General features: G+C 34.9%; 1 protein-coding gene across 7 annotated transcripts in view; it reads right to left on the bottom strand.

The window, feature by feature from the left end:
* Positions 1-25,967, bottom strand: part of Adgrl3 (adhesion G protein-coupled receptor L3) — a 759,373-nt gene that overhangs the window by 148,635 nt on the left and 584,771 nt on the right. For 5 of the 7 annotated variants that reach the window (XM_071614317.1, XM_027947334.2, XM_071614313.1 and 2 more), the window contains 2 exons: positions 11,361-11,663; positions 9,244-9,347 (listed from right to left, as the gene is read on the bottom strand). In XM_071614317.1, the coding sequence (XP_071470418.1) occupies positions 9,244-9,347; positions 11,361-11,663 (407 nt within the window). The remainder of the gene's footprint in view (positions 1-9,243; positions 9,348-11,360; positions 11,664-25,967) is intronic. The other 2 variants (XM_071614312.1, XM_071614314.1) reach the window with 1 other exon arrangement.

The following is a 25,967-nucleotide window of genomic DNA, read 5'->3' as shown; positions in this document are numbered from 1 at the left end:
AGTGGCTCTGGAGTCTGAGGCAGGAGGATTACGAGTTCAAAGCCAGCCTCAGCAAAAGTGAGGCACTAAGTAACTCAGTGAGACCTTGTCTCTGAATGAAATACAAAATAGGGCTCGGGCTGTGGCTCAATGGTTGAGTGCCCCTTAGTTCAATCCCTGGTACCCACCCTCTCAGAAGAAAAAAAAAAAAAAGAGTCAATGGAATGGAGAGCTCAAAGCACAACTAAAACTCTTAGCCAAGTGTGTTTTCCCTTCGCTAAGTGAAAACCTCCAGGTTTTAGTATTTATATCAGAAGTGAATGTTACAAATGAATAAGTAGATAAAGTAGTTATATAAATTATGTACAATAACATCTTGAACATAATGGAAAAGTGATGTTTAATAACAAGGCTATAAAAATGATTATCACCCTATAAACTACTACCACTGAGATTATATATTGAATACCAGTGTCTGAAATTTTGACATGTGAACACTCTATAACTCTCAAATTTCTCTTTCTTATCAGACATAAGAAATGATCCCAGAGAGGACTGGGGATATAGTTCAGGGGAAAAGTGTGTGCTTAGCTGTATAAGGCTCTGCATCCAATCTTCAACATCCCTTAAAAATCAGACAGGGCAGATCTCATAATAAATCATAGGGAGAACAGTAGAGGAAAGGGTTCAAGGGGTATGAGGTGAGGAAGGAAGGGCACAGCACTGGGGAGTGATATTGGCCAAGTTACATTGTTATATTGTGTGCATGTACAAAAATGTAACAACAAATCCCATCATTATGACCAGCTGTAATGCACCAATAAAAAATATGAGAAAAAAGGATAGAAAAATTAAAGCAAAAAGAATCCTATAGTTGTACAAAAAGAAATGTTAGTTTGTGTGAATGGCTTATGATTATATAAATCTGCTCAGGTGTATATACATCATGCAATAGTTTAAAAGTATGCAGGAAATCATCGATACTGTTAACATCAATCTTCATTATTTAAGAAGTTATATTAAAACATGCTACTTATGCCCAATAAGTAATATATAAAATAATTTAATATGTATAGAATGGTACCTAAAAAGTGGGAAACAAAAGAAATTCTATATGACTATTTAAACGTCATCAAAATATATGATGTAAGAAGAATATATTAAAGTGTTTTACTTAATCAGTATGTTGTAGAAATCTTTTAAAAATAACTTCACTGAGTTAAAGAAATTTGTAAGATTCTTTAGAATCTTCTTAGCTAAAGTACCTGCTAAGACCAGATAGACAACATTATAGGGTTCAAGGATAAGTATGACACAAATTTAGTGTAGATCAAAGTAGCACTTCATGTTACCCTCATGAAAGTACTTTAGGGGATCATGAAAGGACATAAATGTGATTATTATACATATATTTAAATTTTTACATAAAATTTAGGCTTACTGGTAATCTAGAGAGTCCATAAACAAATTCTAAAGTTCAATGTGTTAGGGATGCAGCTCAGTGGTAGAGCTCATGCTTGATAAACTGGTACATTCTAAATATTTAAATTCAGTATTCTGTCAATAGTGTGAGTACTTGATTCAACCAGTGAGTAACTTTGCAAAACTACTATTGTGGTTTTTTTTTATCAAGATAGTTGAAATTATTATAATTTTCCAAAGAGACATTCTTGTAATTAATGCACCATTCACAGTCTTACATTTGTTGTAGTTTACTACAGATTCTACTCTTATAATAAGGAATATATTTGCAGAATTACTACTCTTTTATTTTGTCATTGTATACTTATGTTGTTGTTATTTTACATTTCCCCTCTATTTCTTTGTTATCAATGAAATCTTTTGTATCAGGGAAACGTCAGGAGAGATGAACTATGGGATCTTTTGATTCAAATAATTGTACAATAATGAAAAAAGTCTGAAATCTAGTAAACTAGACAAGGTATTTTATTTATTAACATAATATCTTCAGATCTAAGGATGCTTGTATTGACTTTCATTACATCTATCAGTGATCATTATGAAAAGCACGATGATTTATCAAAGGATAAATAAGAGATAAAGAGCATTGATATTTTCATAATTCCATTGCTTTTTTTCCTAATAGTTTTACAAGCATACTCTTCAACATTATTATAATAAAGGTGTGGGAAATAATAAGTTGCAAAGAAGGCCTATGGTATTCTCTTACATAAAACTTAAACTTTTTCTATGTACAATATTGAAAAATTGAAAATGTAGATGACTAAGTCAAAATATAATTGCTCCCAACAAAACAATTTTATTTGTTTTTCTCCTTGTGTATGTGTCAATAACAATTTAGCTTTTTAAACAGTCTGAAACTCAATGTTCAACACCAAGAAAGTTGTGAGAAGAAAACTGAAGTATAAATACATTACAAAAATATGTATAAAAAACATGAAAAGTAAAATTTTAAAGTAAAATAGAAATTCTTTTTTACTTTTTCTTCACTTTAAAATTAGAGAAATGATAATAAAATGTTTTCATTCTTTTAATAATTACTTGAACACTTATTATTTCCTAAGGAAGTGAAGATGAATATACTGCCCTGGCCCTCAGGAAGCTTACATTCCACCAACTGGGATAGGAAGGGTGGTTACATAGAAGAAAATAATATTAATTCAACAGTACAGCAGCAATGACATAAACATTATGAGGTATTATAAGAATACAGTATAGGGGAAAGAAACCCTTGGAAAGCAGAAGGAGGACCACAGGAGACAATTAAGTGAAGCTTTAAATGATAATTGAGGGTCACTAAGTGAGATGGGGCACTGGTGTGGCTCTTGGGGAGAGGAGACATTCTAAGCCAAGAAGATGGTGAGCAAAGTCAAGCCTAGAAATAGCCATGGACTGGGAAATCAAAGCAAATACACAAAGAAAAAAAAACATTTTTTCTATCATCAGACTCCAACATTGATAGTGGCATAGCATAAACTTGTGTGTTATGTACTAAATACTTGTTACAACGAGTTTTCTAAAAAAATAGCATATATATATATATATATATATCTGTGTTTATGTCTTTCTATAATTTCAACAACTGCTCATTTAGTCTATACATTTTGCTTGTAATATAACCAACATTCTAATTTCTATAGCTCTGTGCTAAGGTCTGAGGGTACCCTTGGTGAGGTGACTATAACAGTTTTAATAAAAGGACCTTCCAGGAGCAATGGTGCATGCAGACAATCCTAGATATTCTGGAGGCTGAGGTAGGAGAATTGCAAGTTCAAGGCCAGCATCACAACTTAGTGAGACCCTGTCTTAAAACAATAAGAGAAGGGCTGGAAATGTACCTCAATGGTAGAGTTCTCCTAGATTCAATCCCAGTACCCCCCAACAAACACACAAAAAAGAAAAGAGAAAGAAAACAGACCTTTCATGCCAGTAATGGAATTACTATACAAAATTTAAGTGTACAATTATTTAATGTTAATTTGTTGAGTCCAATACAGAATCCCAGTGTGATAGAATATTTTACAGGCACTTTAACCTGACATATAAAGTTAGGCAATTAGTTAGGAAAGGCTTATCTGAGGAAGAACTTTCAACTTGAAAGAAAATAGAAAAGAGGGCAGTGGGTTGGAAAGTTGGTAGAATTTTCCAGGTAGAGAGAGACACTTTTAGGAGGACAGCACAAGAAGTCATGATGGATTTGCTACAGGGGCACTATCCCAAGAGTTTTAGTACACTGGAAAGGAATGAGCAAGGAGTGATTATCTGTAAGTAGACACCATTTGGAAGTCATGTGAAGACATCAGGAATTGTGCTAAGAACAATCATAAGGTACTGAAGAGTTTAAAACGAAGTTGTCTATTTAGTTTGGATTCAAGCACTCAGGAGTGAATGAAAGGAAATTTGAAGTGAGTAGAAGTTGCTATTAGCAAAGTGAAAAGCAGTGGTCAGTAGGGTGGGGTGGCATGCACCTGTCACTCCATTTACTCCAGGCTGAGATAGGAGGATTGCCAGTCCAAGGCCAGCCTCAGCAATGCAGATGAGTCCTCCATTCAGTACCCAGTACCAAAAACAAACAAACAAACAAACAAAAACCTGGGAGGTGCCTGACTCAGGAAAGAGACACATGATAGGCCTCCTGTCTGTTGGATGTTGGGGGAGAAGAGAAAGCAAAAGGAGACACTCAGTACTGTCCTCAGGGTCTCTATATTTGATGGCAGCCTTTATGGAGTTCTCCCACAGCTGCTGTAGTTCAAGGACAGTTCATGACTATCTCTCCTAAATACCCCTCACCACCCACACTGTCTCCAGTGACATCTGAAGCCTCTCTTTCTGATCACCCTATTTATTTCTCTCCTTCTAGTTATCATCGACTACAATGATCTTATTTCCTAACCAAAATATATTCATGTATCTTTAATCTGCCTTAAGTCTTCTATGTCCAGGGGCAGGATTAAAATATTGTCATTTCTAACTTACAGACTTCATTAAAATATCTATCTCCAATATTATCATCCATTAAATTTTACTAAAATGATTTCTTCAGAAGAAGAACACATACTGAGAAATTTTACAAATTTTCTGTGGATTAGCAAGTTAATAACCTGTACTGCTATGGTAGAATTACATGTAGGACTTGAACAGAAAGGGAAACCCTGCAGCTTTAGTTAAGGACTATAAATAATGACAGAAACAGATACTAAGCACATTTTAAATTCTGCTATAAATAAAAACAATTTCTTTTAAAATTAGCTTTGAGATTTTATGAGACTTATAACAATCATTCATCAGAAGCAAAAATGATTTCTGAAAATATTACTCATAATATTAAGTACATGGCTATGTAGCTACCACTTATTTGAAAAATCTACCTATTATAAACAAAATGTTTCTATCTTATAATTAAAGATAGGTTTAAAAAGTCTAAAGTCTTGGAATCCCCACTGTTACGGTTTAGAAGTTGGATGCTTCCCCTAAGCTCATATGTGAGACAATGCAAGACAGTGTAGAGGTGAAATGATTGACTTAGGATAGCCTTAATCTAATCAGTGAATTAACTGGGTGGTAACTGTAGACAGGTAGGTTGTGGCTGGAGGAGGTACTTTGTTGGGGGTGTGCCTTCAGAATATATATTTTTGTCCTCTTCTACAGTGTCTGTCTTTCTGCTTTCTGGTACCATGACCTGAGCTGCCTTCCTCTACTACACTCTTCCACCATGATGTTCTGCCTCACCTCAAACCCCAAAGAATGGAGCCTTCTGTCTGTGGACTTAGTCCTCTGAAACTCTGCATGTCAAGTCAAATTTTCCTCCTTTAAAATGATTCCTTCCAGGTCTTTTGGTCACAGAGGTGACAAAGCTGACTAAAAGCACCCATCTACCTCTGGTAGAATTAGTAAACAATTTAATTACATTTCATTCTTGATCTTAGGAAGTTAAAATGGGGTAATTAAGATATAGAAGACAGATTATAATCTAATCCCCCAGGACAAAAAGTTGGCTTTTTAAAAAAATCATAAAGTAGCAATATCAATCCTAGATCTTCACACTTCTGTTTAGAAAATGTAGGAAGAAACTCACATTCTCAAAATCTGCCAATAACTTGTGTACAGATAAAAGAAAGGAACACCCATTTTTTAGAAATAAAAAAATGAGACTATTGCCTGTGACAACTCAAGATAACTCTTTTCCACATAGTAGTTGAACCAGGCCACACCTCATTTTGCATGTAAACAATAAGGAAGCAATTCAAAACTGTAATGTCATAGATCTTAGTTGTCTATAACTCTCCTCCATTCTCAGGTGCTGCAGATCAAACCTTTGGCCTGGTGCATGCTAGGAGAGCACTGTAGCACTGAACCACATCCCCAGCTCTCATGATAGAATTTTAAATGAAAAAAAAGTCTGGTAAAATTAAAAAATGAAATTAATTCTTTAAAAGTACACAAGGTAGAAATACAAACTCCTTTTTGAAGAATTGAATATAAGCTAGAGATCAAGCAGAATCAGAGATTATGATTTTGAAGAAGGTAAGGAAATATGATATTTTGTCACATATATTTCAGGATCCAAGGCTCAGAGCTAATTGTTACCTTTTGATCTACTTTTTCATCTATCCATCCATTCACTCACCTAGATCCATCCAGCCTTCCACTCTTCTATTTAAAGACCTCCCTCACATATCATCATTGGAGGAAAATTTCCCTTTCTGTAAAAATTCTGTCTTTTATTAGTTCTCATAAAGAAAGTATTCTAGGTGCTGGGGAAAATTATATTTACTGGTGAGAAAATTATAATTTTCAAATATGGCAGAAAAAAATCATAAAAAGAGAAGTAGGAATTCAGAGCAGAGGAAAGGGGTTAGAAAAACAGAAAGGAAGGAGAGAGAAGAAAGAGTAAGAAAGGAAGTGTTAAGGTTTGGATGTCAGGTGTCCCTCAAAAGCTCATGTGTGAGACAATGCAAGAAGGTTTAGAGGAGAAATGATTGGGTTATGAAAGCCTTAACCCAATCAGTGAATTATCTCCTTGATGGGATTAACTGGGTGGTGGCTGAAGTCGGGTAAGGTGTGGTTGGAGGAGGTGGGTCCCTGGATGCATGCCTTTGGGGTATGTATTTTGTCTGAAGAGTAGAGTCTTTCTCTGCCTTCTGGACATCATGTGAGCTGCTCCCTCCACCATATTCTTCTGATGTACAGCCTCACCTCAAGCCCCAAGCAATGGAGTTAACCATCTATGGACTGAGACCTCTGAAATCATAAGCCCCTAAATAAACTTTTCCTCCTCCAAAATTGTTCTTGTCAGGTCTTTTAGTCACAGCAGCAAAAAAGCTGACTAATACAGAAAGAAAGTTAAAGAAGGGAGTAGAGAAAAGCTCAGCACTGTGTTGGGCAGCAACTTTCCTCTGCCAGTTCAGGGTCCTGTTCCACCCTCTTCCAGCCTGCTCTCCACCCTAGGAGGTGGACTTAAACAGAATTCATTAAGCAAGCCCCTCAGTTGTGGCTTCCAGTGGTTCTGGCCAGTGGGGTGGTTGAATGGAAAGAGAGTGGTAGCTTCTCAAAGGCATTCTGCTTCCAATTTCTAATCTATTTATCTACAAGGCCTTAAGGTTGGGAACAGCTCTTGCTCTATTACTAGCTCTGGGTTGCAGCTCAGGCCCTTGCAGTCTGTCTTCACTGCCCAAGTGCCACTGTAAACACACCCTCATGGAAAGGTCCATCTGTTTATTGTTGGGACCTTGGTGTTGGGATGTGCAAAGAGATGAGGAATGGAATGATTTATGTGGAGGATGTTTAGGGAGGAAAAAGCTAATGAATAACTCGATGGACAATATGCATGGATTATCCTTTCTTGGAGGTTTACAATGCTAATATTTAAAAGTGCTGTTGTTTTGTGGTTAAGAAATCTGTTCAACCATCATTTAAGTTCAGTGAGTCGTGGAAATATCTGGAGGCATGAGAGACACAACTAGGTAAGGGTGGACAGAGTGAGGAGAGACTACCTAGGTAAGTGAACATGGTGATGTGAAGGCCATCGTAATCTCTGTACAGCTTAACCACTGTGGTGAAGGGTGTGAAGTCAAGAGGAAGCAGAACCAGCTAAAACCTCAGATATACTTGGGCAGACCCTGGGTGAGTTAAACGCTAATTCAGAGCACTCAAAAGCCTCCTCTTAGAGTTTACACATTTAAGGAATTATTATAAATTTCAGCTCCTTAAATTATTTAATTTTAATATAATTACAATACAATATAATATAATCTTATAGATTCATTAGAATTAAAAAGAAATGCTCTGAAAGTACAGGCCATGTAACAAAACAAAAACATCTCATCCATAAATCAAATGGCCAACAGCTGTCTGGTCTTTGAAAGGAATTATCTCTTTTGTCCTAAGATTAGCAGGGCTGCAGAGGAAAGAAAGGAATTAAATATCATTATCAGTTCAAGTCATCCAGTAATTTCTGCAATGAAATAGTCCAACCACATTCAGAAATTATCATGAAAACACTTAGCTTTGTAGGTGAATTATTATTGAATTTATATTAACCCGTGGGCTAAGGAGCTAGGGAATATTTTTTAAAAGTTGCTAATGTAAAAAGATATGCTACTGATCTCTTAATCTGATATATCCAGCAAGAGTTATTTGCCCTGGGGTCTGAGCTACATTGTAATGAAATCAAAGGACATAAAAACTATGGCAGGAATAGTGCTGAAATTGGAGAAGCATCATTATGAATAGCAACAAGTATGGAGATGCATATGTAAGAGGGTAACTAGAGTCAATATAGCCACTGTTCTTCCATGATTTAGGGTAAATAGATAGTTATGGTTCATCTGCTAAATGATCTACTGGGTAGATATTTATGGATTGTTATACAGTATATTATTGAGGATAAGCCTGGTTAAAAACAAATAGAGAAAAGAGCAAATGGCACAGGCATGCTTTTAGTAAGGCCATCATTTGTAATATTTCTCAGGAAAAATCTCTTTCAGAAATTCCTCAGCATAGCTAATGTGCCATAGAAGGACTCTCCATTTTAGGAGTGCATAAATCCACATAAATTGCTATAATAAGGATCCATCTCACAGCCCTTTTGGCATAAATGCACATCTGGTCTCTGTTTGTAATGAAATCAATTCAAAGCCCCACAGTGCATTAATAATAAAAATGTTCAACATATTGCAACTAAATAGGCCCTGAAAATTTGAGTCTGCAAGATTCTGTCACACATGTATATACTTTTAGCACTGATAAAAGATTAGTTAGAGAACATTTATCAAGTGGCTTAAATTCCAAAGGTAAACTTTTTTTTTTATCTTAATTATCATTTCCACAGGAAAAATCCAAATGCATATATGCTAGAAGCTTTTGTTTGTTTGAGACCTAATGTCTCTTAGACTTTTACATCTGTAGTTCACAATACCATAGAAATTTTATTAATAATAAAATTATTATAAGTAATACCATCAGGCTTAGAAGAAATTCAAGGATTCCCACTTTAAAAACATCAAATTATAAAATTAGCCATTAGTATAATGGGGGTTGTCTTTAAATCTGAAATTAAAAAATAGAGAGTGTTTCTTTTTCATTTCTGCTATTATTTCTATTTATTTTATAATTAATATGTTGTCTTTGACCTTATGGCTTTACATTTGCAAACAGAGAGTTTTCCTACATTGATTTAAAAAAACAAAACAAAACTCCTGACTGTTTTGTTTTCAACAGTTAACAATCAGCAACAGAGGATATAGATTTAGCAAAGCCTTCCTTATTAGTCACACGATTTACCTTCTGTGTTATATGATTGACCCAAGGAGAAGAACAGTTGCTGAGATCTGGTCCTTGGGGATCCCAAATTCCATCAGGAGCAAGGCATAGGTAAGTTGATACACCTATAATAATGAGAGAAATATGTCTGTTTCGAATACTTAAACCATTTTTTCTTAGAATGACTCCACATCCTTGCTATGCTTAAATATAAATGAAAGTAAAAGTGAGATAATTAAATTGAGATATGTCTATTAAACTCCAGATACGGTGCCTGGCAAAGAGTTGGCATTGGAAAAATACTGTACAACAAAAACATTTTGTTATTTTTAAAAACTTGCTGCAACTGTGCAGGGTTTGGGAAGAATTTCCTGAATTCAATCGATGTGGTACTTCTGTAACGTGGACCTTCTTGCTTGAGTCAGGATAGAAGAGTCTCAAAGGAATCCGTGTACAGGTCTTTCAGGAAAACAGGTGGGAAAGGAGATTCCAAGTGGAGGAAATATACGCTGTCTTTTGGAGACTCCAAATTTTTGGAACTGGAGTCTACTGGACAAATGGAGCTGGAAAGGGAGGCAAAGTCAGATCGCAAAGTCCCTTGTCTATCATGTGTGGGTGCTGAAAATCAAAGAAGACCACTAAGGAGAGGAGAGAAATGAGCAGATGTTGGTGTTACAGAGATAAATCTGGCATCAGAATGGAGGATGAATCTGAGGAAGTGATGGGGATGTTGTGAGAAAGCTATTGGTGTAATTCAAGTAAGAAGCTGTGAGGGCCTAGAACAAGGAATTACAGAGTGGACGGAGGAGCATATACTAAGTTAGATGTTCACTGACAGTAACCTTTATTTCTGCACTGCCTTCAGAAGATTTTCTTTAAACCTCTTCTCTAATTTTCACAGAACAATAATGGCATATTTCTGTACTGCAAAGTGCTTTCAAATAAAGTGTTTCACTAATCTTCAGGACAAATATTTCAAGTATGGAGTCTGTTGTTATTTCTCTTTTAGTGATGAAGGAACTGAGGCTGAGAACTGAGAAAGAAGGAGGGATTGAATGGCTTACTGATTTCAATATACAGGAAACTTTAGAAATAAATATACACCCTCCTTTTCATAAAAGAAAAAAAAGATTATTGAATAATTAAGTGCTTTGTTAAAATATATCACTTCTATAAAAACCAAGATACTCATTGGTTTTCCCACCATTTCATATACCACGGAATTTGGAATGATATATCATGTTGGAACTTTCTAATAAAAAACTTCTTCCTTAAAGAAACCAAATCTGATACCAGACACAGTCTTTAAGAAGGGTAGGTTTGCAAAATCTATTGTGTAAATATTTGTATATTTTAGGAAATAATGCAAATTTTTAAAAATGTGTCAAGTAACAATTTATAAAGATCCAAAATGTATGTAACAATAAAAAAATCAGCATATTTCTTTATTAAATATAGTAAATAATAACAGAATTACAGTTTGGAAATATGATAAATATGTTAGTAATAAAACAGGTAAAGAGCTATTTAGTTCTTCACTGTTGCCTAGAGACCACAGTGTGGGATTGCCCTCTCAGGAATGTGGGTTAGTGGGAGGTGGCTCCTGCCAGCATGGTTCCTGACAATCTTAAGAGCCTTTGACCACTAGGGGACAACTATAATAACAGGTGAAAATTTCTTTTGTTAAATGCTATGTCAGCTCACTGATCTTCTAATATAGATGTCCTGGATCTCATTTTCTGCAACCAGTATTTCACCACTGGAGACAAGCATGCGGAAACCCAGCCATCAGGGATTCCCTCTTCAGCCCTGCACAGAAAAGATACCTCCCTGAAGTAGCAGGAACATCTGCAGCTTAACTGTAATTTGACTCCAAGACCCACACTGAACACTACTGATCTAACAGGTATTCCTACCCAATTCTCACCTGTGAACTCTGCAGAGTGCATTTTCAAACTCTTGACAATACATTGCTTTAAATTGTAATTTAGCTGAGTTCAGAATTCAACCGAATATGAAGTAGCAAAATATGTAGTAACCAAAGACAGAGGGTGGGGGTGCGAATATAAAAGAACTCTAGGAATTCAAGTTAAAGTACAAAAATATTGTTAACTTTTGGTTCTCTAGGACAGACTTACCTATAGTTCCTGCAGGGCATGGCTGCTTTGCTATTTGTCCTTGACGGGTCTTAAACCACATGATTTCTCGAGCTTCCACAGCCTCACAGCTCTCTTCCAAAGCTGGGACCTGGGAGGATGCTGATGGTATGTGTGTGGTTATGTCATCAAGAACCTCCACAGCTGGAGACGGGGTGCTGGTGCTCCGGTTCCTTCTTCCTGACACTGATGGGGTGGTACTCTTTCCTAGGCTCCAAGTTGTAGTCCGAAGGGTGGTACTTGTGGTGGTGCTTCCAATGCCCAGAGGTCCTGTAGTAGAGATTCCTGAAATAAATTTGAAAGGTAACACCTATATTGCTTGTTCACAGTCGGACCTCAAATAGCCTTCATACTTCAGAAACCATTTTTATGTGACAGTACAGAGTTTTAAGGCTCTAGAAACCCTCAACTTTATTTTCACTTTAAACATGGCAAAAAAAAAAATGTTTTCCCAAGTGATTGTACCCTTTTACAGGACCTCCTACCCCCATCAGTATATAAAGATTGTATTTATATCCATTCCCACACTTTGTTCAATCTTATATGTATACATACTTTTATCACATAAAAACTGTACATATTTATAACATACAGTATGGCATTTCAATACATGTATATAATATATAATGATCAAATTCCATCAGCATTTCTAATTATTCCCAATTGAATAGTATCAAACAGTATCTCAATATGGTCTTGATTTGAATTTCAATGAGTATTAATTGACCAGTTATTTTTTATAAATTAAAATTCTGGAATGTTTAAAAAGAAAGGATGGAAATGCTGGCACATGCTTCTATACGGATGAAACTTCATTACATCACGCCAAGTGAAATAAGCCAGCCAAAAGAGGACAAATATTCGTAGATACAGAGAGTAGACTGTAGTTGCTGCAAACTGGAGTTAGGGGGCTTGAGGGTGGGAGACAGAGTGTTTAATGTGAATTTCAGTTGTGAAAGATAAAAAAGTGGAGAGAGATGGTGTTGATGGTTGCAGACTAATATGAATGTACTTAACGCCACTAAACTGTCCACTTAAAATGGTTATGCATACTCTATCACAGAAGAAAAACTGAATTGAAAAAAAGTAAACATGGCAAAAATAAGCCAATACCAAGGTATCAGAGTGACACTTGACTGGCAACACAGCTATTTGACCACTGCCAAAAAGGCCTTTTTGTGGGTCTTCTCAGTTCTAATCACAGAAAACAAAATTGCAGTATTAAGCTTCTTATGCTCTCAGCCTTAGTGACAATTAGGGGATTAAAACTTTAAGCCCTCTTATTAAGTTTTTCAAACTTGGTATTAAAAAAAGAGTTCTATAAAATACTCTATTCATATTAGGTATAACATGAATTTCTAAATATGCAGCAAGTAAGAGAGAAGCAAAAAACAAAAAAAAAAAAAAAAAGGAGGGGACGGACACATGGTCACAAGCTAAAAAATACAGAGCAATTTCAGTACAATTTCCTTAATACACATTAGAGTAGCTTAGTGATCTACCTTGACACTCTCAGCACTGACTCACCTTAACAAAGTTTTAAAACTTGACATTTACTAATGTAAAGTATAAGTAGCTCCCAGGTAGTTATGTCCTTAAATTACTTTTTAATAAATTTTCTTTTTCTTTTTAATGGGAAAACATATTTCAAGTTACAGATAAAAGTAGTTAGGTCCCCCGCCCAGATTTTAGGGATCTCCTAACAATACTAAAAGAATGTTCACTTTAAAGAATCATCATTTGGGAAAAATATATTCGTATTCTAATTATGAGAATGTATGAGAACATTAGTCTTTCCATATACATACACTGAATTCCTTACTATTAGATTCAAAATTATTCTTAACATCACTTGTTGGCAATAAACTTCAGGGGCACTGGCTCTAGCCAGATTCTAGATAACTTGGGTTTAAGGAGCTGTGGGGAGCCCTGTGATGAGCCTCCAGCTGTTTGTCATTCATTGTCTACTTAGAAAAAGACAAGTGCACATGTGTTAAAGGACTTTAACTCTCTGCTGCCCCAGAGGAGGTCACAGTATCATCTCAATGCCTTTGGGGTATTTAAAATTTCTAAGAAGCAAGATAGACACAGCAGGGGGAGAACATATCAATTTCTGAACATTTAATTATTAAATTATAGCATTTCTTAAAGATTTTTTTGTCTTCTTGCTTCTCTGTCTTTTCTTCCTCTACTCTCAACTTTCCTTTTTCTCTACATTCATTTTTTTTTTGTGTGAATGGTAATGTGCACATCCTTATCTGCTCCAAGTTCATAAAGAAGGCAGAGTATCTTTTTTCCCTCTTCTTCCACATATACTAAATACCCTACATCGCCAAGGCTTGTTGTTTGTGACTCATTCCTCTGCTTGAATGTTCTCTCTCCCTCTCTCTTTCCATCACCATTGTCTACACTGGCCCACCACCATCAATGAAGGAATACAGGAGCCTATTAACTATTTTGCTGATGAAAGCAATACTGGAGAAAAGTGATAATACTCTTATTTCAATGTTTTTGCAAAATAAAAGCTTAGGATTCATAAAATAAAATGATTGTCCTTAAGCATTTGATATAATTCAAATAGAAAATTTGACATTTTTTGTAAAATATTAAGTGAAATTGATTCTTAAGGTGATAAACAATAAAACATCATACAACATATTATTCACATATAAAATCAATGAGATGTTTCCAAGACATGATGTAAAAGTATGAATATTTAATGATTTGAAAATGAAATATTTGACACTATCAAGTAATTAGCTTTAAAAAATAAATCTGAAAGGTGTCACTACTGGGATATAAGGACATTTGAGGCCAATTTTTCAAGGTGACAGAAAAATTCTTTTTGATTTTATACTACTTAGGGGAAGAGTAAGGCAATAGTTAAAAGTGAAATCCAAGTGTTTTTCTCAGCCTCCTTTACTTTAAGTAATGCCAGTTCTCATTATCATTTTTGAAGGGACCATTTTGAGTAACTTAATTTTTTGACAGGGACTATAATCTTTTCATTGATAATGAGCTGTAGTTTTTGTTTTAAAGAAAGCATTACTAGTCCTTTTCTTTCTCTTTTTTTAGTTTGATCCCATAAAAGTGGAGATTCATAGCAAGCAGTTATCTGCTATTAGCTCAATAATCTCATGCTCAAATTAACTTGTTCAGGAAAGTCTGTGAGCTACCGTGAAAAATACTTTTAAAATAGAAACTTTTTTCAACTGTGTTCTTTCTCTTCTTGAGAATTATATAGGTATAGAAGGATGGTTTCAAAATGAATGTGCCTTTCTTCAACTAGATATTTTAATTAGAATATAACTGACAGGAAAAAGGATTTTTTCAGCAATAATTTTTACTATGAAAAAACTTCACAGTTGCACATGTGGTAAGAGCTTCTCTAGCCTATTGTCTTAACAAGGACAAATGGCTCACTACTACAAGATTTTAGCTTGCAGTGACTCAAGACATACCAATTTTGAATAGATTCACCTTTTAGCATAGATTTAATACATGTATCATTATACTCTACTTAAATGACCCACATTTCAGATTTTTGAAGACTACAGTATCACACCAAAATAAATTCAACAATGGCAACATGTAAATGGAAATTAGTGCTTTTTGTTTCTAAAATTACCATATTCATACCTTTTTTTCCAGAGACTTCTTAGGGTATAAATTAAAATATGTTATTCTCTTGATTAAAATCCTTAATTGGTTTCTGTCTTTCTTTCAAACAAAAGAACTTTTTTTTTCTTCATGTTCAGAGCCCTTAGTTTATCTCTGCAGCTCATTTACAATGTTTCCTCATCTTTTCACTCTACTTTTAAACCATAAAATATTGCCAGTAGTTCCCCAACTGTAGCTTCTTTTCCCTGCATCAAGACCTTTGTACATGCTGCAGAATTCTTATCCTGTCTTCAGTGGGTTAATTCCTATTTATACTTTGGGCTTAGCTTAGAAGCCAACACCATCAAGGAGCCTTTCCAAAGCTACTAACCCACATATACTAAGTCTGGGTTATGTAGTAGCATGCATTACTTAAGATCATTTCTTTTAGTGTGGTGCCTAAGAGTAAGTTCTAAGCTAAGAGAAATGAATATCAGGAATAGGTCAAAGAAGCAGGAGATGGGCTGTTGATGAAGCTCAGATGTGGAATGCTTGCCTAGCATGCACAAGGCCCTGGGTTCAATTCCCAAAACCGCTAAAACAACAACAAAAACAAACAAACAAAAAAAGAAAAAGAAGCAGTAGAATGTACAGTATCACAAAAGAAGGGAGAAAACAAGTAGAAGAAAATAGAAAATACTATACCTAAGAGTCCTGAGAATGAATATTCTAGAAAATGTATCATAAATGTATCTTATGCTATCATTAAGAAAACCACTAGACATATCAAAGAGGAAATAATAAGGAAGAATATAAAACACCCTTTCCTCCAAAATGACCCTGTCTCAAGACAATCATATTAAAGTGAATGTGCTCTTATGAAGCAGTAATACAGATAAAATGAGATCTTTTTTTAAAGTTCAATTTGTTATGAAATACATTGGAGGGACTCCGTTTAATACAGCCATACTAATGTTAAGGATCAATATAGAACTTATTTCCTTGGAACTGTGCCGCAGAGAGATGTCTACAAGCAGGGTCATACCATTCTGTGCGACTTTAAGTAGAATAAAAGTCAATTTTAAAAGCTGTCCTTGATCTCCCTTCTCCTCCATCCCATTTATTGCTACATAGGACTCCCAGGGGCTCTGCTCAATACCAGGTTTTGGCAGAATAAGTACGAGTGATCTACATGCTGTCACCAGAGTCCAAGATATAACTTGTCTTATTGCTAGATTCTGAGAAAAAATGGTCTAGATTCACAGAAGAGTCATTGATTGGCAAAGTTTCAACCCATATCATAGGCTGTAAGAGTTTGTCTCTTATCTTCCAAAAAGAGGGAAGTGATATGACATTTTTTCAGTGTATATATTGTTACTGAATCTTACCTGAAGACAAAGAGAGGTAGCTTAATAAAACTATGTGTTAAGTGCCTTATGTGGTAGTGTATCCGGGAAAAAGTATTGTATGAAAGAAAATAGCTTTGAATGACTAGTTACACATAATATTTTATCAAACTTGTGTAATTTTCTTATTATCTTGCTTTTGTTACTGAGCTCATAAAATTAATAATTCCATAAAAACAGTTAAACAGAACTCCATATTAAGAATTCTCCTCATAACATAGGACTTCCCAGGTCACACTGAGTGTGTGGTGCTTACTCTGGCTGGTGTGGGGGACCTCACAACCTTATTTCAAACAACAAAAACATTTGTAAAACCTTAATTCTTCTGTCCCTTGATATTTGCTGTTCATAGTTTATTTCATTCTTATGATTTTATCTATAATGTTTAATTTTTTCCCTCATCCTCTCTTGTAAAGTGCAAATATTATTTTAAATCTTATTATAGGCTATAGTTTGCAAAATAAACTAATAGAAAACAGAGAAAATAAGAGTTGTATAGTGCTTAACATTTTGGGGGCTTAACATTTTGTAATATTTTTTACTTATTTCTATTATTTCATTTAATTCTGACCAAAAGTTTATAGAGTAATTATTACTATGAAATCCTAATTTTTAAAATGAGAAACCATATGCTTAAATAGTAAGTAAATCATAAGAATACAAATAGTAAGTAAATTGGTATCCCGTTCCATATGCCAAGTTTTTAATACTCTGCTATTAAAACTGACATTCTGAGTTACTTTGTGCATCTCACAATTATGAATTTTCATAATCCTTTAAGAAGGCTGAAGGCTTGATTACACAACATTTATTATTTGGGATGGATGTCTTTTTTTAATGTAATACTTAAGACACAATATAAAACTGCAGTCTCAACATAAACTTCATAGACATGTTTACTGCCACTCATTAAGTGCATGGATTATCTTCTTCATGTTTTCTCCATTGTTTCCTTTCCTGCCTAGGATATGTACCTCTCTTCAAGGTTTCCCATTACAAACCTTCCGTTGTATCCATTTCTTTCCAACAGGCACAATTTTGGCTGACTACAGAAGCACTTCCTTCTCCTCACCCTGCAAGTATTCTTCTGAATCCAAGGTCAGTTATTAAAGAAAGATCCCTTAGGGCCTCATAGAAGGGGCAAGGATGAATTGATAAGAGTTTGAAGTAAATTCTTTTTTTTTTTAAGTATCAAAATATGGCATATGTCAGATGCCTATAAAAGACCTCCACTGGGAATTACAACACTAATTCATTCCATACATTTTATTAACCAACTGTCATATAAAAGATAGTATATTGGAAAGAAAATGTTGAGCATAATTATCACGTTCCTTGTCCTCATGAAGCCTTCTCTAGAAAGCTTTAGGGAAAAAGCTACTGAAGAAGAAGGATAGTAGCAAGAGAAGAAATACACACACTATTTATTTAATAGATATATTTCTTTAATTTTTAGGCACATCCTAACTCACGATTATTATGTACTAAATATTATTCTAAATATTGGGGATACAGAAGGAAATAATTTTGCCCTCGGATAGCTTATATTAATAGGAGAGATAGACAATAAAAAGGATATAAAAATATACAGGATATTAGCTATTAAGATGTGGTAAAGATAAGAAGAAAAAAATAAAACAAGAAAGTCATAGGCAGTATTAGGGGAAGGGAGCTATAATTTTTCACAGGTGTCAGCCATGGCTTACCAGGTAAGAGGACACTACAGGATGCATGTAAGAGGGGGGAAGGTATTGGAGCAACTGAGGGGTTTTCTGGGCAAAGGGAACAGCATCCACAAAGGCCCAGATGTAGTGGCCAATGTAGATGGATCAGCATGTGTAATGAATAGCATTTTAAAATGACATCAGAAGGGTGATGGCAGGTTACAGAACATGGCACTTCCCAGGTCACACTGAGTGTATGTCACTTACTCTGGCTGGTGTGGGGGACCTCTGTAAGGTCTTCAGAAGGAAAATGATGTGATCTAACTTCCATTTAATTCACTTGGGTTTGCTGAAGTGTAACTGAATAGAAGAGTGGATATAAGGGAACAAGTGACCATGATGATGGCATTGATAATGGTTAGAATACTGTGAGAGCCATACAGACATACACAGGAGCATGGGGGTCTGAGAAGGCCATGCTTGTGAGCATGGATAACAAGATCCTCACTGCTCATAGCAGGCCTTTGATAACTGGTTGAACTGATATTTGCCTCTTTCTTTTAATAGCCATTCTTATAGAATTTTTTTCTATCAACTGCATTTTAATTATTACTTGTTTATAACTGAAACATCGAAAATGTATTTTAATTCCATGAGAATAGAAATGTCCCTGAGTACTAAAACAGTTGTGCTCGTGTTGCTATTGCTGCAAAATTTCTAAAAGTTTTATTTAATGGAAATGTCAAATAAATTTGGTTATTTCCGTTACAGAAATATGCAAAAAAATAAAATGAGATTCAGTTAAACGAAATTCAAGCTTACTAATTTCTCAACAAAATGTAGAACCATTCAAGAGCATGAATATTTTGAACTGGTGTAAGATTTAGAATTATTTCTTACTTCTAGCCTCAAGATTGCATTTTATTTCCCCAGTTTTGACATCATTGTTGTCTAGTTACTGAAATTATTGCCTCATATTTGCAATGACATGTGTTTTATTATGAACTTGTGAATTATAATTTACCTCTAAAGATACTTGAATATGTGTTGTATATGATTTAGTTATAAGCAGTATGGAGTTAAAATAAATTCAAGAGAAATAAAATTATCCTCCATGCTTGGAAATGAAAAATTCAAAATGAACAGTGACAAAGAGCCCATAATTTAAGCTCCAAGATTTTTATTTTTAAGAATGCAATTTTAGTAACTTTGATCGACTGCAGATGCTTGAAGAATATGTATGCCCTTGGCTTTGTTATATATGCACCAGTTTCTAAGAAAATGATAAAATGTAAGACCCTATTTCAGGGTGGCTACTTTTCTTGGTTATTTGCTTTTGTTATATTTAGAATCTGGAAAGAAGGAGAATATTATTATGTTACTTTTCAAGTATATGAAAACCTTAAAAAATAACTTCAGCATTAATTTTTCATCAAATAGACACAAGGATGAAACAAACAGGAAATCCAGCTAGGTGTTACAGTGGGAATACAAGGATGAATAATAGAGTCCCTTTCATCAAGGATTTATATGCTAGGTAGGCTAATTTTACATTGGTTTTAAAGTCAGAGCTTGGTCCTTCCATGTGCCTAATGCATGAGGAGAATCGCTGAATCTTCTTTAATCATTGAATCTTCTTTAATATAGGAAGAGAGCTGGATAAATGCTATATAACTTAAATTCAAGTAAAACTACTAACATATTAAAATTATTTCTAAAATATTTGATAATTATTCCACAGGGTAAATACTTGATAAGATAATAAAGTCATTCTGCACAATCACATTCAAACTATGTGACTCTGAGCGCAAGAAAATTTGACATTCCACTTTATTTCTTAGGCAAATATTCTATCTGGAGTATAGTAGGTACTTAATAAACACATGATGGTTAAGTGATAAATATCTGTCTTTTATTTTAAAAAGTATTTTCAGTAGATTTGTATATACTACAGTGTCTCAATTATGATGTTATTTTCATAAAGTTGGATTAAGAAATTTGATCACCCACTCTAGAATAAATTTTATAATAAGATTTAATATATACATGTTAAAATTTTACTTATACAATTTAATCACTATTGAGAGCAGTGATTTGAAGCTTAGTCTGACCCTCTCATGGCTGCTTTTGTGCTAGGAACTGTCTAAATGTGCAGGTCAAGATGGCCCAGTTACTAAGGTGATGCAGGGTCGGGGGTGGGGGGGGGGTGGGAGGGGGAGGAGGGGGAAAGGCTACATGAAAAGGCATGCAGCAGCTATCAGTAGGAACCTTGAATTTGAGCACCAACTCCCAGGGATAGAAAAAGATAACAAGATGAGCCTAATGTTTCCCCAGTTCTGCATCCTTCAGATTGCCTGCTTTGCTGAAACTGTCTCAGAAATAATCTTTTGATAATGAAACCTTTATCATAAACGTGCTGAGTTAGCTCTGGGTCAGTGAAATTCTCTCAGAGTTTGCCTGCCCACCTGGCTTCACATTTTTCTCTGTGTGTCTGTTTATCTTTTCTTTATCCCCCATCACCCCTCCTCTGGTTTCTGAATTAACAGCTATGCTAGTCAGGCAAATTGCCATACAAGTAATATCAGAAATTAGAGACCTAGAAGCTCAAGAAACTTTAAGTATTTATATAAATAACACTAATTCATAATTACTTTCTTCTATGGTAGTAAGAATAGGAAAGTCCAATTTTGAGTAATCAATTCTAGGTATTTTCTAACGGAGATCATGGAACAGAATTCTGGATGTTTATCTCTAAGGCAAATGCTTTCAAAAGATTCACAAGTTAAGAACTAGGCAGCTTCCCCTCACTCACTTAAATGCTGCTTTTTCTTTCTACTATGATAGCCAACCTTGCCTATCTACCACCTTTCACATTCACAGTAAGAAAACTCTCCTCCTTTTGCTTTCTCTGGACTGCTTTCTTGGGAAGGAGGCATGCATTCCACAAGTAGCACTAGTGTGGTCACAGGTACATTTCTACTTAGAAACAATGAGAATTCTTATATTATTTCAGTTATTCTGACACACAATAAATATTTAGTAATACTAACATTACTAATTCATTCAGAGTATCCTAATGCATTGTCAACTGTTTCAGAAGATTTGTAGTCATCTTACTTAGGGGAAGGAACTTCTTCATTTGTATAACAACTGAAAATAGGCCAGCCTAAAGTAAAATCATCCAGTTTGTCTTTTTCATCTTAGTCTCTGAAGTTCCCAAGAGGACTTGACCACCAATTTATCCAAACCAACTGCAGAAAAGATATGTTACTGTTATTTGTACTGCAGTATGAATTGAGTTTCTTTTTTCCTCAAGAAAGATGAATTGGGCTAGGAAAGTAGATCAGTGGAAGAGTATGTGCAGAGCATATATGAGGCCTGGGTTTGATCTTCAGTAGGAAAGGAGGGAGGAAAAAAAGGAGAGAGGGAGGAAGGGAGGGAGGGAAGGAGGGAAACAGAAACATAATTGCTCAAAATCACTTGCGTACTTTATGATATTTCAGAATTTCAGATGGAAGGATATTTGGGCATAAAAAATAACAATTTCTTTTAAAAATAATATTAGTTTTGAAAGTGAAAAAGTGAGGTGGGGAAGGGGGACATATTAAATCAATGTTGAAATATATAACATGAAGATCATGCTATTGTGGAATCAAAATTATAGAAGGTCCACATAATTTAGGAGTCAACAGTGATAATGAAAATTTACCTACAACTTAACCTCCCAGAAGCACAGCCTGATTTTCACATAGAGAAGTGTCAAATCTGTGCATGAGATTCTCTGCAGAGAGAGGCTGCTGTACTGCTTTGCAGCAAATCTTCAATGTGTTCAACAGCATGAGACCCAGAGCTCAGTTACTAGTTGTTGAATAAATGCACTTTAACTTCAAAATATTAAGTCTGAGACTCAAAAATTTGATCATTGATGAATCTAAAGATCATCACCCTACTTCTTCTTCACCACTATTCCTACTCCAACAACAGAAAATTTAAAACCTTTTTTTAAATTTTAAAACCCTGTTCCTATTTAAAACCCTTTTTTATTTTGAAAGAATTATAGACTTATAGGAAGTTGCAAAAATAGTACAAAGAGTCCCTTAATCCAGCTTTTCTCAAGTGGTGATGCCTTATATAGCAATAGTATGACATCAAAGCCAGGAAACAGATATTGGTGGATAATTTTTAACTTGAGTACAAGCATCATTCAGAATCACCTGTTATGAGCGCACCCCCTTCACATGTTGAAATCCTAACCTCAGTACCTCAGAGTATGACTCTACTTGAAGATGGGACTTTTAAGAATGGCTAAGTAAAATTAGGCCCTAATCCAAAATGACTCTTGTCCTTATACGACGAGTAGGTTAGGGGCTCACACTATAATAGATTAATGGTAAGCACTTGCTTAGCATATGCACAGACCTGGGTTAAGGCCACAACAATGCAAAAAATAAGGAAGAGTAGAAGGAGAAGGTGAAGGAGAAGAAGAAGGAGCAGAGGAGATGGAAAAGAGGAGTACAGAAGCAGAGTTCATTAGGACACACACAACACTGATTAAGGGATGACCATGTGAGGGCAAAGTAAGAAGGAGGACATCTGCAAGCTAAGGAGTGAGATGTCTGAAGAAAACAAACCTACAGACCTTGATCTTGGACTTTTAGCCTTCAGAACAGTGAAAAAATAAATTTTCTGTTGTTTAAGCCAGTCAGTCTCTGGTATTTCATTATGACAGCCTTAGTAAAGTGATACATCACCTTTAAAAAAAAAATCTGCATTCATCTTCGTGTGTGCACACACACACAATTCTCTGCAATGTTATCTCATGTATAGATTTTCACAACCACCCCCACATTCAAGACTCAGAATTGTTCCTTCACTACCCTAAAGAATTGCCTTGTGCTACCTCTTTGTATTCATTCCCCCTCACTTCCATTCTATTTCCAGACAACCGCTGATCTATTTTTCATCTGAAGATTCATTGTCTCAGGAATGTTACATAAATGGAACCATACAGCATGAAACCTTTTTGAGGCTGACTTTTTCCTCTAAGCATAATTTCTTAAGTCCACTCAAGCTGCTGCATACATCAATAGTTAAACCACCTCTTTGCATCACTGCATGAATACCTATAATCTATCTTTTATCTTGCAGCTGGAGTGATCTTGGAAAACTGTTCTTTAAAAGCTCCCAAAAGATCTTATCAATTCAAAATCCTTAAACATGTTTTTAAAAAGTCCAACTCATGCCTTGCCAATGTCTTCAGCCTCCATTTGAGCCTCTTCACCTTTGCTCTCTCCCTTCTAATCATCATGGATTTATTTCCTATTCCCAAAAGGTCCCTTCTCATCTTCCACCATGTAAATGTTTCTTTCTCAAATGTTCATTCTGAACTGTTCTTCCCCTTCAGACCCACTTTCCTGTACTTAGCTAAGTCACAAATCCTATGGATATCTGTGATTTGTAGTGATTGTAAGCAGAAAATGGAAGAGAAAAGAATGAAACTGTCATTTTGAATCACTCATACTTGAACACAGTATAGTTATTTTTAGGATATTGATTCAGTAAAAAATATTCAAAATTTCCTCCTTGCTGGAACGAGATCATACATTGCACTACTAGCCAGGCACAGCCAGGTAAAAGGTAAGAAACACATCTGCGTGAGTACTATGTCCTATACATTCTAGCTGTGAAAATTTAGGCAAGTCCTTAAATAGGCCAATCCCAAATAGGGATTAAAGGGAAGGGAGTGGGTGGGGGGAGAGGAAAGACAGTGGAATGAGATGGACATCATTACCCCAAGTAATGTCTGTATTGTTCCCTTAAAAATGAACAAATAAACTTATAAATGATAGGGTAGTATTTTCCATACAGCACAACTGCTGATACACAATAGATCCTTAATAATTATTTTACGCATTTTGAATATTCATATAAGAAATGAAAATAGTGCAAACATACAGGGAAGTTATTTAAAGGGAGAAAACCCATTTGACTATATAATTTCCCTATCCCACAAAATCATGAATTATGAGAGCAACTTAAATCAAAGAAAAATTCAGGAGAGCAAAGTACACTTGCAATCTGACATGATGTCATATTATCAGGCATCATATATATATATGAAATACCACAGAATACCTTTTATAGAACAAACCTAACAGATTAAATAATATCTGAAAAGAAATCCAATTATTCATAGTTCTCAAAGGACCACAAATGTATAAAAGATTCAATGTAATCATAAAACTTATTCAGCAGTATTTACAGCATTTTGCATCAAAATGAATTTCCCTAATATTATTTTTTTAGTATCACCCTCTCACCTTTGAAATTACTTTCCAACACAGTGTACACATTAAACTGGCTTGACTGTAGGAATTTTCCCTATTTGTGATGTGTGTGTGTGTGTGTGTGTGTGTGTGTGTTGCTGGAAATTAAATCCAGGGCCTTGCACATGCTGTGCAAATGCACTAGCACTGAGCTATATCCCTAGGCCTGCAATTATGTATTCTTTTTTTTTTTCAAACAAAAACTCATAACTTCATTTTATTTTATTATTTTTTTATGTTCTAATATTCATTTTAATAACAATTGTTGCCTATGATTACTTGAATATGGCTTATGTTTATATAATTGAAAAATGCAATAAATAAAAATTGTCTATCGTAACACCATTCAAAAGCATCCCTGTTAACTTACAGTATAAAGCCTTTAAATATACACCCTCCTATTTGCTTTCTGCTGCATGGCTATAATGTATTTATAGTAGTAATTCTTTCTTCTTAGGTAACATTGCATTTCCAACATCTTTTTCCACAAAAAAAAAGAAAAGTAAATTCATATATTCTAAATGAAGAAGAATCTGCACCTATCACTAGCAATAAACAAGAATTCAAGATGTACTTTCCATTACTCAATCCTTTAACTCCTAAATAATGTGAAAATTCTTTAATACACAGGGAAAAAAAATGAAACAGAAAGATTAGGCCAGCAAACAACTACAAAGTACATGTCTGCACAAAAAAAGGGTACAAGTAACTCAAGACAGTTATGCAGGCTGACTATGAAAGAGTGGTTTGATGTCACTGTAAATATTCCACATAATGAAAAAGGGGTGGTGACAGTTAACTAAGTGAGCATGGTCTGCATTCTGCCCTTCTCTTAAATTTCTGAAATATGTATATTTTACCAACAGAATTTTTACATCTAGTCTCTTAATTTTTAATGAATAGGAACATTCTTTAAATGCAAAAAACAAAAACAAAAACAAAAAAATCTATAGAGAAGAAAGACAATTTCCCTATGGGAAACGGACCCTTAGGTGGCTCCCATAATCCTCCCTCCTGATATTTAAACTTTTGTGCACTGTGGGTGAGAGCTATACTCACTCATACCTTATAGGATATGGCAAAGGTGGTAGGATGTACATGATTGTGTACATATAATTACATTACATAAAGATTAGAAATCCATCTTGAATATTATGCTAAGTTAAGTAAGCCAATCCCAAAAAACTAAATGCCAAATGTTTTCTCTGATATGAGGATGCTGATCCATAATGGGGAGGGGGTGGGGAGCATGGGAGAAATGGAGGAACTTTAGATAGGGCAAAGGGGATTAAAGGGAAGGAAGTAGGTGGGGGGATAGGAAAGACAGTGGAATGAGGTATCAGATAAGAACTGTGCCTAGGGTGTATTATGATAAAAACATTCTAGAGGACCCAGAGAAGCTGCTCCTAGACTCCTGAGCACAGACTGAGATAATAAATCTACACCATTTTAAGCCACTGAGTGTATGTTAGCATTGTTATAAACCAATGAATAAGACAAGCCATAACTTGTCACAGTAGTGAAAATTTAAGAATCATAATTTGAAATTTTAAGATATAACTTGCCTTCATACCTTTTTATTCAGAGCAGGAA

The sequence above is a fragment of the Marmota flaviventris genome, chromosome 7 (assembly GCF_047511675.1).
Source record: "Marmota flaviventris isolate mMarFla1 chromosome 7, mMarFla1.hap1, whole genome shotgun sequence".
Lineage (NCBI taxonomy): Eukaryota > Metazoa > Chordata > Mammalia > Rodentia > Sciuridae > Marmota > Marmota flaviventris.
This window is presented reverse-complemented; position numbering and strand designations above follow the sequence as displayed.